Source organism: Danio rerio, chromosome 21 (genome assembly GCF_052040795.2).
Source record: "Danio rerio strain M-AB ecotype USA chromosome 21, GRCz13ab, whole genome shotgun sequence".
NCBI lineage: Eukaryota > Metazoa > Chordata > Actinopteri > Cypriniformes > Danionidae > Danio > Danio rerio.
Window position 1 is genome coordinate 48318829 of NC_141041.1, and position 15550 is coordinate 48334378.

At 39.0% G+C, this 15550-nt stretch overlaps 1 protein-coding gene across 7 annotated transcripts in view; it reads right to left on the reverse strand.

Annotated features, from left to right (window-relative positions):
• The window catches only part of jakmip2 (janus kinase and microtubule interacting protein 2), a 55768-nt gene continuing 40218 nt past the window's right edge, over positions 1–15550 (reverse strand). For 2 of the 7 annotated variants that reach the window (XR_015520739.1, XR_015520740.1), the window contains exons 14-23: positions 14834–14932; positions 13049–13102; positions 12732–12797; positions 11443–11511; positions 10040–10117; positions 9631–9834; positions 6037–6102; positions 5749–5822; positions 2757–3335; positions 1–447 (exon numbers count right to left, since the gene is read on the reverse strand). Coding sequence is in view for 4 of the 7 variants with exons in the window: in XM_087301915.1 (XP_087158041.1) it covers positions 3186–3335; positions 6037–6102; positions 9631–9834; positions 10040–10117; positions 11443–11511; positions 12732–12797; positions 13049–13102; positions 14834–14932 (786 nt within the window). In the remaining 3 variants the exon portion in view is untranslated. Of the gene's footprint in view, positions 3336–5748; positions 5823–6036; positions 6103–9630; positions 9835–10039; positions 10118–11442; positions 11512–12731; positions 12798–13048; positions 13103–14833; positions 14933–15550 lie in introns of all 7 variants that reach the window. The other 5 variants (XM_087301917.1, XM_087301918.1, XM_087301915.1 and 2 more) reach the window with 3 other exon arrangements.

Here is a 15550-nt window from a genome sequence, read left to right on the forward strand (position 1 = left end):
TTCTGAGGAGGTATTTAGACTTTAATGAAATGAAGCCAAACCTGGTATAATACAGAATGCCCCAAAACATATTTACAAGCCAGAGACACAGCCAGTTAAAGGGAGTTAGAAAGATCATTCAGTACAAACCAGTTAGTGAAAGTCCTGCTGGTAACTCTACAGCTGTTTCCTTAGAGTAGAAAAGGATTAGGCTCTGGGGAAAGAGATGATTAAATACAGGGGACAATCGAGAAACAATTTGACCTTGCAGCCGTCACCACAATACACATTTGCAATTTACAGTCGTGAATAAAGTCTAAACTGCAAAGTGACTCTACTGCTCAAGCTGCAGGAGGAGAAGTGTATTCACATGGGGAGGAACTAGAGACACATGTACATATCAACAAACATTTATATTACACAGCAGTCAGAAGGAGGAACTGTTGATCATCATGGGATAGTATTGGACTATAGGCCTCATTCTTCAACCACAAGCAGAATCTGTGTAAATCAATCGTAAACATACAGGCCAACATTCGTATCATAATATCTGGGAGATTTTATCGGGGGGTGCACACGAAGTGAAGAGCGGGGGGGAAGGTGCGCGCCACATGGGGAGCGCGTATGAAGATGGTTGCGTGTTGGGTTTGGCACGCATGGTGATTTAGGACTGAACCAACAAGCTGAGGGGCAAGGGGGGTGGGGGTTGGGATGGGGTTGAATTCCGGGAGTTTTCTGGCATACAGGACAATACGGGAGAAGGACGGGAGATTGGTTTGAAATAAAGGAGACCCCTGGGGATAGTTCAGCCAAATATGAAAATTCACAATTAATTTACCAATGCAATTTCACGCCAATTCGTAACTCTTTGATACTAAATCAGGCCCGGATTGGCTAATCAGGAGGACCGGGAGAATTCCCGGTGGGCCGGTCTGTTTTTTGGCCGCGAGGGCCGGTGTCCCTAGCTGCTTGCACTCTCAGCAGTCACACTTTTTTCTTCTATTTATTTATTTGAACATAGCTTTACTCTTTTTAATCATTATTTTACCGTAGTGCCGCTCTTTTGATTTATTTTCTCGCAGCCCCGTGAGAAAAATGCAGCCTGCAGGTTAACTAACGTTAATGATGATGATGTAATGCAACTATCGACCCCAAACAGCGGCACCTTAGTGAATATAAGAATTCGAATAAAATGAATAAAACACCTGCTCAATGAAAATCAAATGATTCACTACATTGATAAATCTGACATAACTTGATCAGAAATCTAAAAATAGGAGAAAAAGATTGAGCCATCAAAAGAAAGTAGTGCTGTGTCTTAAGGGTCGCAAGTCATTAGTTATTTTTTACTCTCACTGTAATGGCGCCAATGTGGTCCAGTGGTAAGCACATTGCAATTCAATGGCACAGATCTGGGATTGAATTTCCCATGAAAAATCTGTTGTTGTTTTTTTTCGATTTTATTGTTAAGACATAAAATACTGTTAGGGCTGTTGAACATTTGAATTTCTAAAGCAGCAGTTTTCTTGAAAAAGACATGATAGTGCCATTAGTAACTGAATTGGAATCAGTCGTGAACTGAGGTGGGCCGGTCTGGCTTGAAACTCCAGGGCTGAAAACGAGTCCCACTCCGGCCCTGTACTAAATAGTATGATTTGCTCATCACTCAATGACGGTTGGGTTTAGGGGTGTGGCTTGGTGGCACGCCTCCTTTTAAAAAGTGAAGTTTCATTTTAAACTAATTTCGAGAGGAGCATGTGCTCATGATTGACCCAGCTGGTCTACATTAGCTGATTATGATCCTCCAATCAAAGGATCCCAAATCACTATATATATCCTCATTTCCTTTCTACAACTATCTTCGTTTGGAAGAAACCCCCCTCCTCCTCTTCTTCCTCCTTTATCCAGAATGGATGGCATGGTGGCCCAGTGACTAGCACTGTTGCCTCACAGCAAGAATACCAATGGTGTTGGGTCGTCGCTGAGCCATCTGGTATTTCTGTGTGGAGTTTGCATGTTCTCCCCGTGTCCGCGTGGGTTTTCCCCGGGTTCCCCGGTTTCCTCCCACCATCCAAATGTGCTCTATATTATAGATAAAATAAGCCTAAACCTTTTTTATAACATCTCACTCTCAGGAAGTTCGCCTTGGCCTCAGCAGCGGGGGAGTTTGAGATAGACCTGAGCTCAATCTCCACTCGCCCTGCAAAAGGGGGGGAGCCCTGGGCTCGAGGATCCCTTGAGCTCAGGGCTCTCTCCCGGGACAGCATGCCAAACAAGCTATGTATAAATCATGAGCTAAGTGTGAACTCTTGAAATTTTGTATGACTGAACTCGTCGTTGTACAACTGAATTCGTACGAATTAGCCACTAAATAGACAAAACGTAAGTTATGTTTCGTCAAATTTAGGCCCAATCCTAATTCTACCCCTTAGCCCTTCCCCTTACCTCGCACAATCACGTGAAGGGGTAGGGGTGTCTCAATTCTCTTTAGATTTAGGGGGTAGGGCTAAAGGGAAGGGCTAGATACCCCTTAAAACAGAGATTTTTTTGGACCACACTCAAAATTTTCGTTAAAAAAAATTCCCAAAATACACTAGCTACAATGGCAGCATGGCTCAAATTAGTACTCTTTGTCATTATTATGAATTTTTACAACAAACAAGCAAATGTTTTATTACATTCATAACCGCGTTCGTGTTTTACCGTCATGTTTGCTTTGAATTATGCCTTTAGGAAGGATTTACACGATACATTTGTTTGTGATAGAAGAATGAGGCCCAATATAGGAAGTAAAAGCCACCAGGCAGTCGTGTACTCATCTTTCAAGGGGTGAACAGAAACGGCCAGTGTGGATGGTTTGTAGTGGACGGTCTTGCTTTCTCTCTCAGTCTGTCTCTTTGTCCTTTTTTTGTTCAGGCAGTGAGGAAGACACCTCTCCTAAGGGGGTCCTGCGACAGTCACCGCACCGACAGGCCCTGAGTCAGCAGCCATAAATCCTGTGCAGCAGTTCATTTTTAATTCCCCAAAGTGATTGTTGGAGGAGAGACAGAAAGACAGAGCGAGAAAGAAAGAGGTTTGCGGGTTGGCAGATGCAGTAAAGACGGTGTAAAAGCAGGTCCCTGCATGGCAGAGATAATCCACAATCTGGGTTGATGACGGAGTCAAACTTTGTATTGATCTGTAAGTGTGATTTCAAACATCCCGGTTTAATCCGGAGGTCCAATCCAGAGCAGGTGATCCCAAATAAAGTTGTCCCACTTCCACACAAGCAAAACAAAAGATCCACTAATACACCTTGAGTCTTTACAACCGGACGACTCAAGCTTGCATGCGACAGCTCCAGGTTGCTTCAAATCCTGTGTGTGTGCGTGTGTGTGTGGAGACAAAAACACAATATGAGACAAAATGTTGGAAGTTTTGCAAAAAATAAAACATTTCTAATTCTGAAGTAGACACAAATGTGCAGATAGGAAACCGTTAGGGATGTTCTGATACCCTTTTTCCCTTCACAATAGCCATTTCGATACCTAAGCTCAGGGTATCGGCTGATACAGAGTACTGAGTTGATACTAGTGATGGGAGATTTTAGATCATTCTCTAATTTTAATTAGGCTAGATTTTATTTTATTTAACAAACCAGTTTGTGCTTTGGCACTGAAGCATATAGCAGACTGGTTTTGAAGCACCAGATGTGATTCGTTATTCTTGTTTATCTAGCGCAGAGGTCACCAAACTTGTTCCTAGAGGGCCGGTGTCCATCAGATTTTAGCTCCAACCCTAATCAAACACACCTGAACAACCTAATCAAGGTCTAGCTAGGTATACTTGAAACATCCAGACAGGTGTGTTGAGGCAAGATGGAGCTAAACCCTGCAGGGACACCGGCCCTCCAGGACCAGGATTGGTGACCCCTGATCTAGTACATAATGCACCAACATTAAAAAATACATTAAAATTAAGATACAAATTATACCAAGAAAATATACGAATTTGATTTTTGTCTGTGCTCCTCCACTACTCAACTGTGCAGGTGGATGATTTGTTTCGCTTTGTGGAAAATAAGGATTTATTTAATGCTTCACTGTAATTGTTGTATCACAAACCTCATTATTTTTATTATTTATTATATTTGCTCATTATTCAATTATTTAAAGATTATGTCTTGAGAATCTGATTTTTCCTTGCTGCTGATGTGCTTTCATTTTCTCCGTCTCACTTGCGGCAAGTTCAGGCGACGGAGTGTTTAAGAGGCAACCCATGGCTGGAAAATATACTTTTAGATATACAAGAAAATATCTTAATATTAAAAAGGATATACATGTTTGATCCTATCCATGTATAACGCTTATGGTTAACGTAATGGGATGACTGATCGTGAAGGAACATGTAGTCTGGCACATTTATTACCCACAAGTCAAGAAGACAAAATCCAGGCTCATTCTGAAAACGTAGTTCCGTAGACGTTTCTGGAGGCCGCGAAATACGTGCTGGAGGTATGTACAGCTGCATTTAATTTTTTTAAGCAAACGCTGCGGGGCGGTGTGACGCCGTTCCTTTCGGCGCTTGCCGGCCGGCCGCTCGCCTCCATGTGGAGGGCTTTCCCGCTACAACCAGTTTGTCCGGTTAGCTCTTTGTGTACTTCGGCGGACTGGAGGCGCAGAGAGGGGCTGACCACGACGACGACCGGGTTGGAGTCTGGGGAAGAGCGGTTCCAGAAATCAGGTAAGAAAACTAAAACAAAATCCAAAAAATAAAGCGAACGAGTTCATCACACGGTGAGAATGTGGTCAAAATCCGAAAACGTGGTAAAAATCAGAGATGCTTTTCTTTTTCTGGACGGCATTTGTGAATCGTCGTTGGTTGGATTTAGGGTAGGAGGAGGGTGGGTCAGCCGGTTGGCCGGTCGCACGGTCAATCATTCTGTCATTCAGACAAACAGACGGAAGGTCGTTCGACAGCGGCCTCTGGCGGGTTCATGCAAAAACGGCACAGGCGTGAACGGCGCTTGCGGGAGACGTTCGAGACGTGAAAAAGCGCGCACAGCAGCCTCTCGCAGATTCGCGAAAACAAAAACTGCAAAAATACGTACCTCCCTGGACGTATTTCACGGTCTCCAGAAACATCCACGGGACTACGTTCTCAGAATGAGCCTGGGTTGACAAAATCCCATTATCTGACATAGTGACATTCATAACCGACAAAAAAAATCATATGATCTAAACGGGGCTTTAACCAATGCTCACAGTCTGAGCCGAAAGAAGCCATGGTTAGCCAAGATTTTTCCAGCTCTAACTGTATATGATTGCTTTCTGCCTTTCAAGTGATGAATGAACGACTTAAACCTAATAGAAGATTCGAAAAAGGAACTAATCTTCTCCTCCACCTGCACAAATGTGTGCATGTGCGAATGAACGAATCACTTCCAGAGAGGACTCATCATTCTCGAGTCACACAAAAGATTCGTTCAAATTGAACGGATCACTAACCGATACCTGAGTGCGTATCTGAAGAAACAGTTGTGTATACTAATACTACTAGCTCTGTATAAAATGAGAGAATTAATTTACAGTGTGTTTCAGTCTTATGCATTAGTAAAATATGAATGAATAAAATATAAACAAATACATTCAGTGAATTAGAGTGATTTTATTAGCATAAACGCATGATTATAAAGGTGTCATGATAGTCTTACGAGCAAGTCAAGTGTAAACAAATATTTTTTTTAAGAACAGAAAGAACGAAAGCAAGCAGAAACGCTCCTCCACTCACCTCTGCAGGAGATGTCACAGACATCAAGGCCAAAGAATAAAGGCAAGAGAGAAGAATAAAAAGAGAAATAAAAACTGTAGGAGAGAAAGAAAGAAAGAAAGAAAGAAAGAAAGAAAGAAAGAAAGAAAGAAAGAAAGAAAGAAAGAAAGAAAGAAAGAAAGAAAGAAAGAAAGATTAGAGAAATGTATTAATTAGGGTTTCAGGATATAGGAAAATACACAATATCAGAACAGACGTGATCATTCCAGCAGAAGATCCTCTAAAATAAAGCATCCACACGTGTCTTACCTTCTCCTCTAGATCTTTAATCTGTCTTCTCTGAATGTCAGTCTTATCCTCCAGGTCTCTGATCCTCTGCATCCACAAAAAAACACACATCAGACGCTGTAAGTCCAACTTAAACATCCTCTACTACTCATTTAGGGAATCTCAGAGATAAACAAGTTTTACATCTGAACTGTAAATATGATTTCTGGGACTTTGAGCAAGTGCTGCACTCTCTGTCTGCATTTGAAGCTAACGGTCTAATTTGATTCACTGATTTATGCTAAGCTAAGCTAAAAGTGCTCCCACTAGACTGAAATCAGCTGAATGGATTCAAAAGTGTTAAAGCACAGCTGTTTAACTCTAGGGAGCTTCTAAAATGAGCTTATAACAAACAAAATGTGGAGTGTTTCCTTTAACATAAATAGTATAATCATTTGAAATGTAAATTGGGGTTAAAAAAGTTTGGGATTTACACAAAGCATTTGTTATGTGCTGATAATCTGCTGCCCTCTTCTGAATGTAAAGGCTATTGCATCAGATCAGCATACAGCAACAGCACACAAAACCAACGAATATAGAAGTCCTTATGAGTGGTTATTATGCGTATTATCTTCTGTTTGTATTACATTTGACTTTTCATTCACGCTTTATTTTAATGTACAGTTTACGCTATTGACAAACCGTTAACTAAGACTTAATAAGCTCAATAAACTACTAATTAGCTGCATATTAATGCTTAGTAGGGTATTAGGTGGGTTTAGGATAAGGGATGAGCAGTAAAATGAGATCATACTTTATAAGTGCTAATAAACAGTTCATGTCTTAATAATAGGCAGGTAATAATCCTGTAGTAAATGCAGTGGCGGCTCGTGTCAACATGCTTGGCCCCCCCTCTGGCCACATTTCCCACATTCGTCAAAAGTAAAGCCCCAAATTGACACAGGTAATTTAAAAATTCAACCTCAGTCATGTTAAGACATCAAAATGTCCACTGTTGATTATATTTGACTTATGTTTTTAATAGCGATTTTTTTACTTTAAATATATGAAGTCTTCAGCTATGCAGGGGTTTGATTAATCAGAAATTGAGTGTGCACAGATTTACGTTAGGAAATGCAGTCCTGAATATACAAACAGTCTGCAAGTACCAGAGAACAGATGTAACACATTGATCAAACTTAGTTTTCAGTCACGCTAATATCAAAGTAATAATATTATATAAGCATAATATTTGACTAGTTATTTTGCAAGATAGTTGTACTCAGATTAAAGTTTAATTTAAAGACTTAACTACGTTATGCTAGCTAGGAAAGTTAGAATAATTGGTCAAGTTATTGTATAACTGGTTTGTTGTGTAGACCAGTGGTTCTCAACTGGTTTGGCCATGGGACCCACATTTTTACATGGTCATCAACCCGCGACCCAAATTTTTAGGAACAATAATATAGTTTATAGTAATTATAATTAATTTGTGTTTATTTGTTAACATACACAAGTAGTGACCGATAAATAATAGGAAAATCTTACAAATAAACAATATTTTATTAATGTCATTTAACAAAATGCATCAAATTATAGAAATATTACAAAGTAAAAACGATTCTAAAAGAAACGTTTCTAAAAGTCCTCTTGTGAGAGCACATCACTACATATGACACACTGAGGCTTTAAGCCTTTTCTGTCATCAATATATGTAAACCCATACTTTACATATTCGGGGTTGTACTTGCGCTTCGACATATTTGTTGCTATAATTAAATGAAATTTCACATGTCAAACGGTACAGTTGTTGCTCGCGCATTTCAAAATAAAAGTCTTATGTAAGCAAAATAAGTAAAAAATTAAACATTTGTTGTTTTTTTTTGACCACACACTCTGCGACCCACTTTTGGGTTGCGACCCACCAGTTGAGAAACACTGGAGTAGACAATCAAAACAATCTACTGTAAATATTTCTTGAGGAGGCTATTAATACTGACCTTAATATAGTTTTTAAAATAATTAAAAACTGCTTTCATTCAAGAAATAAACTATAAGAAATAAGACTTTATATGACTCCAGAAGAATTTTTTTTGTTTTATAAGAAATACTGTAAAAATTTCATTGGTTTGTTAAATATCACTTGGGAAATATTATTTGAAATTAATGGAGGAGCTGTGGGAATATCAATTCATATAATCTAATTTCAAATAAACAATAATCTACATATAACTGAAAAGTTATATGCTTTGGTTTTTGATTATACCATTTCATTAACAGCCCAGCCATGCGGGATATTTACCCTTTGTCTTTCTGACTACTGGCTAAGATAAAGGGATGCAACTGCTACGGGCATGTTTTTAATGACTCTGTCTTCGGGTGTTGCTTTTATGCTACAGAAACCCTTTTGTTGATTAACTTGTGTGGTCAGTAGCTGGGCCGGTTTCTAAAACATATATGCCAATTTGCCATGCTGACTCCAATACTGAATTTGCATGCTTTGTTTAGCCATCTCCCCTCCTCCTAAGAACACATTATAGACAGAACAGCGTTGTCTTAAATCAGACTTGTGATAAAACTCGCAGACTGCAAACTTCCAGTAGGCTCTGCAGACACATGGACTTCTTAAAGACGCTGTATGACTGCAGATTAACCAACACGTCTCAATAAAAGTATTCTGCTTGTTTCCTGGACTGGACTGGGTTCTTCTCTTCTTCTTCAATCATTTATTTTTTTACAACAAGGCAAAAAAAAAGACTTTTCAACTTAAAACTGATCACAAAATCCACTTTTTACTTACTATACATGCAGGACTGACTAAATCCGTCTATTAAATAGTGTATTAATATTTTCATATGTACCCACATGAACAAATACTACAGTAATATATAGTAAATACTAGTGTTTTTAACCATGCTAATGCTGCGTTAGTAAAACGTATTAGTTCATATATTTTAGTATTTACTACACTTTATTAATGAATGCTACAACATACTATAGTATTAACTATAGTGAACTGTAAAAATTACTGTAATGTAGTTTAGTTTTTATTACAGTAAACTGTGGTTTATTATTATATAGTTGTAGAACACTTAGTACAGTGGTCAAACACAGTTTGTGAATAAAAGTGTGTGAATATAACCGGCGTCTAATGGTAAAAATGCATTAACTTTATTGTTTTTAGCCACACTAGTTGAAAACAGTCTGCAGAAATACTTTGATTGACATTCTCCTTTTGTACATGTCATCAGAAGGGGAAAGCCCCGCCCACTAGTGACCATCACTCCCTCATTAGCATAGGACGTTAGTCTTGTTTTTAAATCTGCCACTATGCTGACACACAGGCACTTGTAGCTCCGCCCTCTTTTGAAAAATTCTCATTTGAATTTAAAGCGACAGTCACCAAAACAGCACAATTAGAGTCAAAGTCTAAAAGGGTCCATTTTAGAGAGTTATAAAACATTATTTGCGGGATATTTTGAGCTGAAACTTCACACACACTCTAGAGAAATCTGAGAGTTACCTTATATCTTATAAAAATAGGCATAATAGGTCTCCTTTAATGTTTATCAATGATAATTATGAGCACAAACGCCCTGATTACAGCTCTTGTGTAACAGAGTTTGTGTTTGTCACCTGATGGGCCTGATGGAGCAGCTCCATGCGCTCCTGCAGCACCTGACAGTCGTACTCTCGGCTCTTGCGCAGCATCTGTCTGCGCAGTTTCTCCACAGCCGTGCGTAACTCGTCCTTTTGCAGCTCGTCCAGTGGCTCGCCGTATTTGATCACTTTGTCCTGCTGTAATGCGTTGTACAGAGTGGCCTCCAGCTCCTGGATTTGCTGTTACACACACAAATAGCTGCAGATGAGTTTCTCTGGAATATTTCAGTCTTTTGCTTTAAAGTCACCACGAAACAGAAATTAAGATTGTGCTTTTTCCTCTTTAAAATACGTTAAAAAAAAAGTTAACAGTAACATCACAGTTATTCCTAAACGCAAGTTCATCAAAGGTACCAAAATGGCTGAAATTGGACAAGTGTCGTACCATGTAGGCCTGGTCTAGCGCCTGCTTCCGGTAGTCCAGCTCCTCCTCCAAATATCCCTTCTGTTTGCAGAACATCTCCTGCAAGTCAACATTCAATGCTTTTATTAACGTCACTTTAATGTATGTTGTAGATGATTTAAAGGTGCAGTATTTAAGTTTGACACCCAGTGGTTAGGTATTGCACCCCTGGTTCAAAACACACACAAGCGCAGGTTGCCAGATTGACGACACCAACAGCGTGCTTAACTATCGAGCATAAAGGCTGATTTAAGTCGTGTTCTAAATAAAAGGAGATAGGAGGAATATTTTACATCTTAAAAGGAGTTTTCGTCCTAATCAACACCTGAAATTTATATTTGAAAAACGGTTTATATGTCTTGCAGCTGAACAAAAGAACACTCACAATGATCAGCTCAGGTACACCTCATGTGCTTTATTCAGTTTTAAATGCTCATAAATGTGGGATTGAATGCCATTTTACATAACGTTTATTGCCATACTACTGACAGCAGCAGCAGATAGTTCACCTCAGATCCTGAACTTAAAATAAACCGTTTGAAATTGAACTTCAGAACTGTGACTCAGTACAAGACAACACATATGAGTGATTCAGCATCTACATTTAATAATGTTAAAGGTTTAATATGTATTAATTAGATTATAAACCTTACTATTTTGTTGGCGTGCATTGAGTGCACTATTCTGTGATTCTGAATGGCTGTATTTAAATTTCTGTTGTGTTTTGTCTAGTGCAAACATCCAAATTGCTTATCACTGCAAATCTGGTCATGTAGCGTGTTGTTAGGAAACGGGGTTACAATTGTAACCTGCTCACCTAATGTTTATGTTCGTAATATTTATATTATTTGCTAATTAATAACCTCATGTGGATTCTGCTACTGTCCACTGGAGGCCGCATTTCGGTCACAGACGCATGCTTTGAGAATATTCCTGACTGAATGAATGAAATATATGGTTTTCCACCAAGGCAACCCAGAGTGCTGAAATATAATTGCCTAAACTGGCGTTGGGTGGGTTAAAGAGACCAAAACAAAGACAGCCGTTGCGGCACGTAACGGTCACTTTTTAAAGCTGAATATCTGACCTCAGCATCGGTTTTCAGATAAACAAATCTCCACTTAGCATGTTTCTAAAATATCCGCACACATAGTATGGTGTTTTTATGCTTTAGAAGAGTCAAAAACTTACATACAGCACATTTAAGGCATCATTCAGGATACACCCAAAATATGGCTTCCAGACAACATTCAACTCAGAAGCCCTAACTCATTCAACTATGAAGCCCTAACACACTATGAAGAAAAAAAAGGTTCAAAAAAGGTTATTTTAATTCTGAACTGTCCAAACATTTGACCAATACTCTATAGGAAATGAGTTTGTACCATCTCCAGCTCCAGATCCATCATCTTCTGATGCAGAGCCGCTTCTGTACCTTCGATCTGCTGAATCCACTAAATGACACAAATACACACATGATGGTTATCGACAAGCATGAGTGATGACATTATATGGAAAAAAGTGTGTGTGTGCAGTAAATACTGTATGTATTAGTACTGTGTGACAGTTTGTGTACAGTGCAGAATATACAGTACACATGGGCCACTTTAGTTCCAGATTGGACAAACGTTTTGCCTAATGAACCTGCATTGTTGGTGGCACGGATTCAAAAATGTACCGTAATTATTTCCTCTGAACACTAGCATCAGAAAGGCATTTTTGACCACAGAACTGCTAATCACTGGGTATTTTTACAGTTTTTAGCAGAACAACAGCATAAACTACTATGACAATGATCACCTCAGGTACTGATTATGGGCTTTATTCAGTATTAAATGCTACCAATGTGAATTTAGCAGGTCAAAATCATAAACTACTATGACAACGATCACCTCAGGTACTGATTATGGGCTTTATTCAGTGTTACATGCTACCAATGTGAATTTAGCAGAACAACAGCACACAATACTATGACAATGATCACCTCAGGTACTGATTATGGGCTTTATTCAGTGTTAAACACTACCAATGTGAATTTAGCAGGTCAACATCATAAACTACTATGACAACGATTCCCCCAGGTACTGATTATGGGCTTTATTCAGTGTTAAACACTACCAATATGAATAGAGCAGAACAACAACATAAAGTACTATGACAATGATCACCTCAGGTACTGATTATGGCCTTTATTCAGTATTAAATGCTACCAATGTGAATTTAGCAGGTCAACATCATAAACTACTATGACAACGATTCCCTCAAGGACCTGATTATGGGCTTTATTCTGTGTTAATCGCTACCAATGAGAGTTTGAACATCATTTTATGTGACATTTATTGCCATACTACTGAAAGCAGCAGCAAATCTTAAAAATAAATGACTAGCAAACTGCAGTCAGAACTGTGATTCACCCAACAACAGCAGTCACTCAGCCAGCCTATGTACTTCTAATGAAGTTACATAGGTTAAATGTATTCATTAGATAGTAACCATTTCATCGGGAGTGCAGTGACTGGTAATTAAATGTTTCTGTCATGTCGCTTTCGGTACATTCAGCCAAATTGCTTGTTGCTGGAATCTTGATGTGTCGTAGGTTTAAAGTGGCCAGTGAATGTATAATTATATAACTTATACAAATAGATAACCTAAAGTTTGTAAAGCATAAACATACCTTCTCAGCGAGAGACAGCACGGTACTCGCTTGAATAATAGCCACCTGCTCCTCATTCCTCAGGTTCTGCATACAAACCATAAACACACACAGTCAATTGAGTCTCGGGTTTGTATTATTATTACTGCCATCACTATTAAAGTGATTGTTCAGACAAAAAAATAATAATATACTTGCTATTTACTGTCCTTCAAGTGTTTAAATAGTAAGTAAATATACATTTTTGGGTGAACTATCCCTTTAACACTATACACTTATGCTAATAGTCTAGCATTTGACACGGAAAGCCACTGAACGGACTGTGCTGTGTGACCTACCCCATTATCTCCGAGTATATCCAACAGCTTGATGAGGTCTGGTATACACACGTCCTGTAGAGAGCAGACGACAACACAACTGGGTCAGGAGTGCTAATTAGCGTTGCACAATATATCGTTTCAGAATCAATATCTGCAATAGTCTCATCACAGTTTATGCAATGTTGAGTTGGGATTATATTCAAGCCACAATTTAAACTGCATAATATTTGAGCATAATACTTGAGCAAAAATGGCTAAAAAGTTCATCATTTGCATATGTTTTTTGTCCTGTGTAAGCATTTCAAGAGTCATTAAAGCATTCAGACAGAAGAAATTTTTGCACTTGTAACTTTAATGAAGCTTTATTTAATTGAACTCTTTATACAACGGAAACAGTTTCTCTACCTGATTACTGTTAGACTTCATATAAACCATAAAGTTTGATTTCCTTTCACTTTTATCTTTGCTTTATTGATAGTGTGACCCGTGCAAAAAAAAAAACAATGGGCCATAATGGCAGCTTCACTGAAATCTCCATAGAAATGCAGCACAATCCATATTTCCATCTGTTTCGACCTACGAATATCTGGATCCCATTATAACAGAACAAAACAGAGATATGATCGCAAATTGTAGATTATGAGCACTTGTGATCCATATTCTGCACCCGGAGCTGTTTTGAAGTCATTTAAAACCATGGAGTTTTTCTCAGAGCTCCAATACAGCGATGTTTACCTTTATCTTGAGGATATTCCTCCCGTGATTTAGTCATTAGGGATGGCGTTATAGTGCGAAAGTGTCTGCTTTTATATATGGTGCCTGTTTATGTTGCTTAGATTAATATTATCTGGTAGGGACAATCTATTTGTTCACTTCAAGCTACTTTAATTTAGCATTTGAATTATACTTTAATTGCACTTAACCTGCAAATTAGAATAGAAACTGTATAAAAAGCATAGACATACTAACAGTTATAGGTATCATACATTTTTTATGAGTCAATGATGCTAACAATCGGCACAAATACATCAAGTTCTCCTTTCTAGCTGTTCTTTCTCTATAGGAATTCTGCAGAAGCACTTCAAATTTGCAATTAAAGTATTAATTGAAATGCAAAGACAAAGTATAAAAGGCAGAAGTAAACGAATAGATTTTCCATACGAGCAAATATTAATCTAAGCAAAAGAAACCGACACGAATATAAAAGCAGTGACTAAATCGCTGAGGAGAATCCACAAGATAGATGTAAACATTGCCAAAATGTAGCTCTGAATGGGACATGATGGTTTTAAACGACTAAAAAAACAGCTCCGGGTGCAGAATATGGATTGTAAATGCCCACAATCTACAGTTTGTGATCAATATCTCTGTTTTCTTCTGTTGAAATGTGATCCAGATAGTCGTAGCTCGAAACTAGATGGAAATATGAGGGGATTGTGCTGTAATTCTATGGAGATTTCAGTGTAGCTGCCATTACGGCCCATTGTTTTACACCCACCAGCCCTCCATGCAGGTTACGTGACTGAAAACTATCAAAAAAGCTTAAATAAAAGTGAAATGAAATGAAACACTAAGGTTTTCTGTGAAGTCTAACAGCATTCAGGTACAGAAATTCAATACTTAAATGTAAAATAACACTGTTAAGCCTTTAAATATCGCATTAAGCTACTAGTATCTTTCAAAATACCAAGTCAAATACTATGTGCTGTCATCATGGCACAGGTAGAAGAAATCAGTTATTAGAAATGAGTTATCAAAACTATAAAACTAAAAGCAAATGTCTTTTTGTGAGCTGGAATTTACCTTTACTCCTTCCTTGATGCAGTAGATCTGCAGTGCACTCACTCCCTCAGAGAAAGGATGGATCTGAAGGGTAAATGGAGGCGACCTCCTCTCACGCTCCTGACAGATGAAACACATTTCACAGCGTTCAATAGATGAAGCTATAGCAGCATTAGCCAATGATGAAGCATAGACTATTTCATTTCAGCAGACGTTTTGCATTTATATGTCTTCACTGCAAATAAAGATGTTCCCCTTCGGTTGGGGAACTTCAGTGCCATGAATGGGAGGATTCGGATCAGAAGCCGCTTATCTGGAGAGTATTGAACGGGCCAATGAATGAAATTAATTGGCAGCGTAAGCTTGCGCAGGTGTGCGACATCTGCAATCATCTCAGCATATAAGCACACCTGAAGCCAGCAGACGCCATCCTTTTCGCTTCAGATCCTTTCTGAGTGAGTCGATGAGGGTTCCTCTTGCTGATCAGCACTTCAGAGCGAACGAGTGTGTCTCCCGGTCCAGAGTGGGTCTTCGCGGTGGCAGACGGTCGAGCTGGGTTACTCCCTTGCCTGCGGTTCTTTGGGTCCGGTCCTCCAGAGCGGTGCGTATAGTTGCAACTTTCCTAAAAGAGCAACACAGTCGTGCAGCACGTCCTTTTCAGGATGGCGCTCCGACTGTGCGTTTCTGGATGCGGGGGTTTCCTGTCTCCGGATGATGGACACGATCACTGCATTGCAT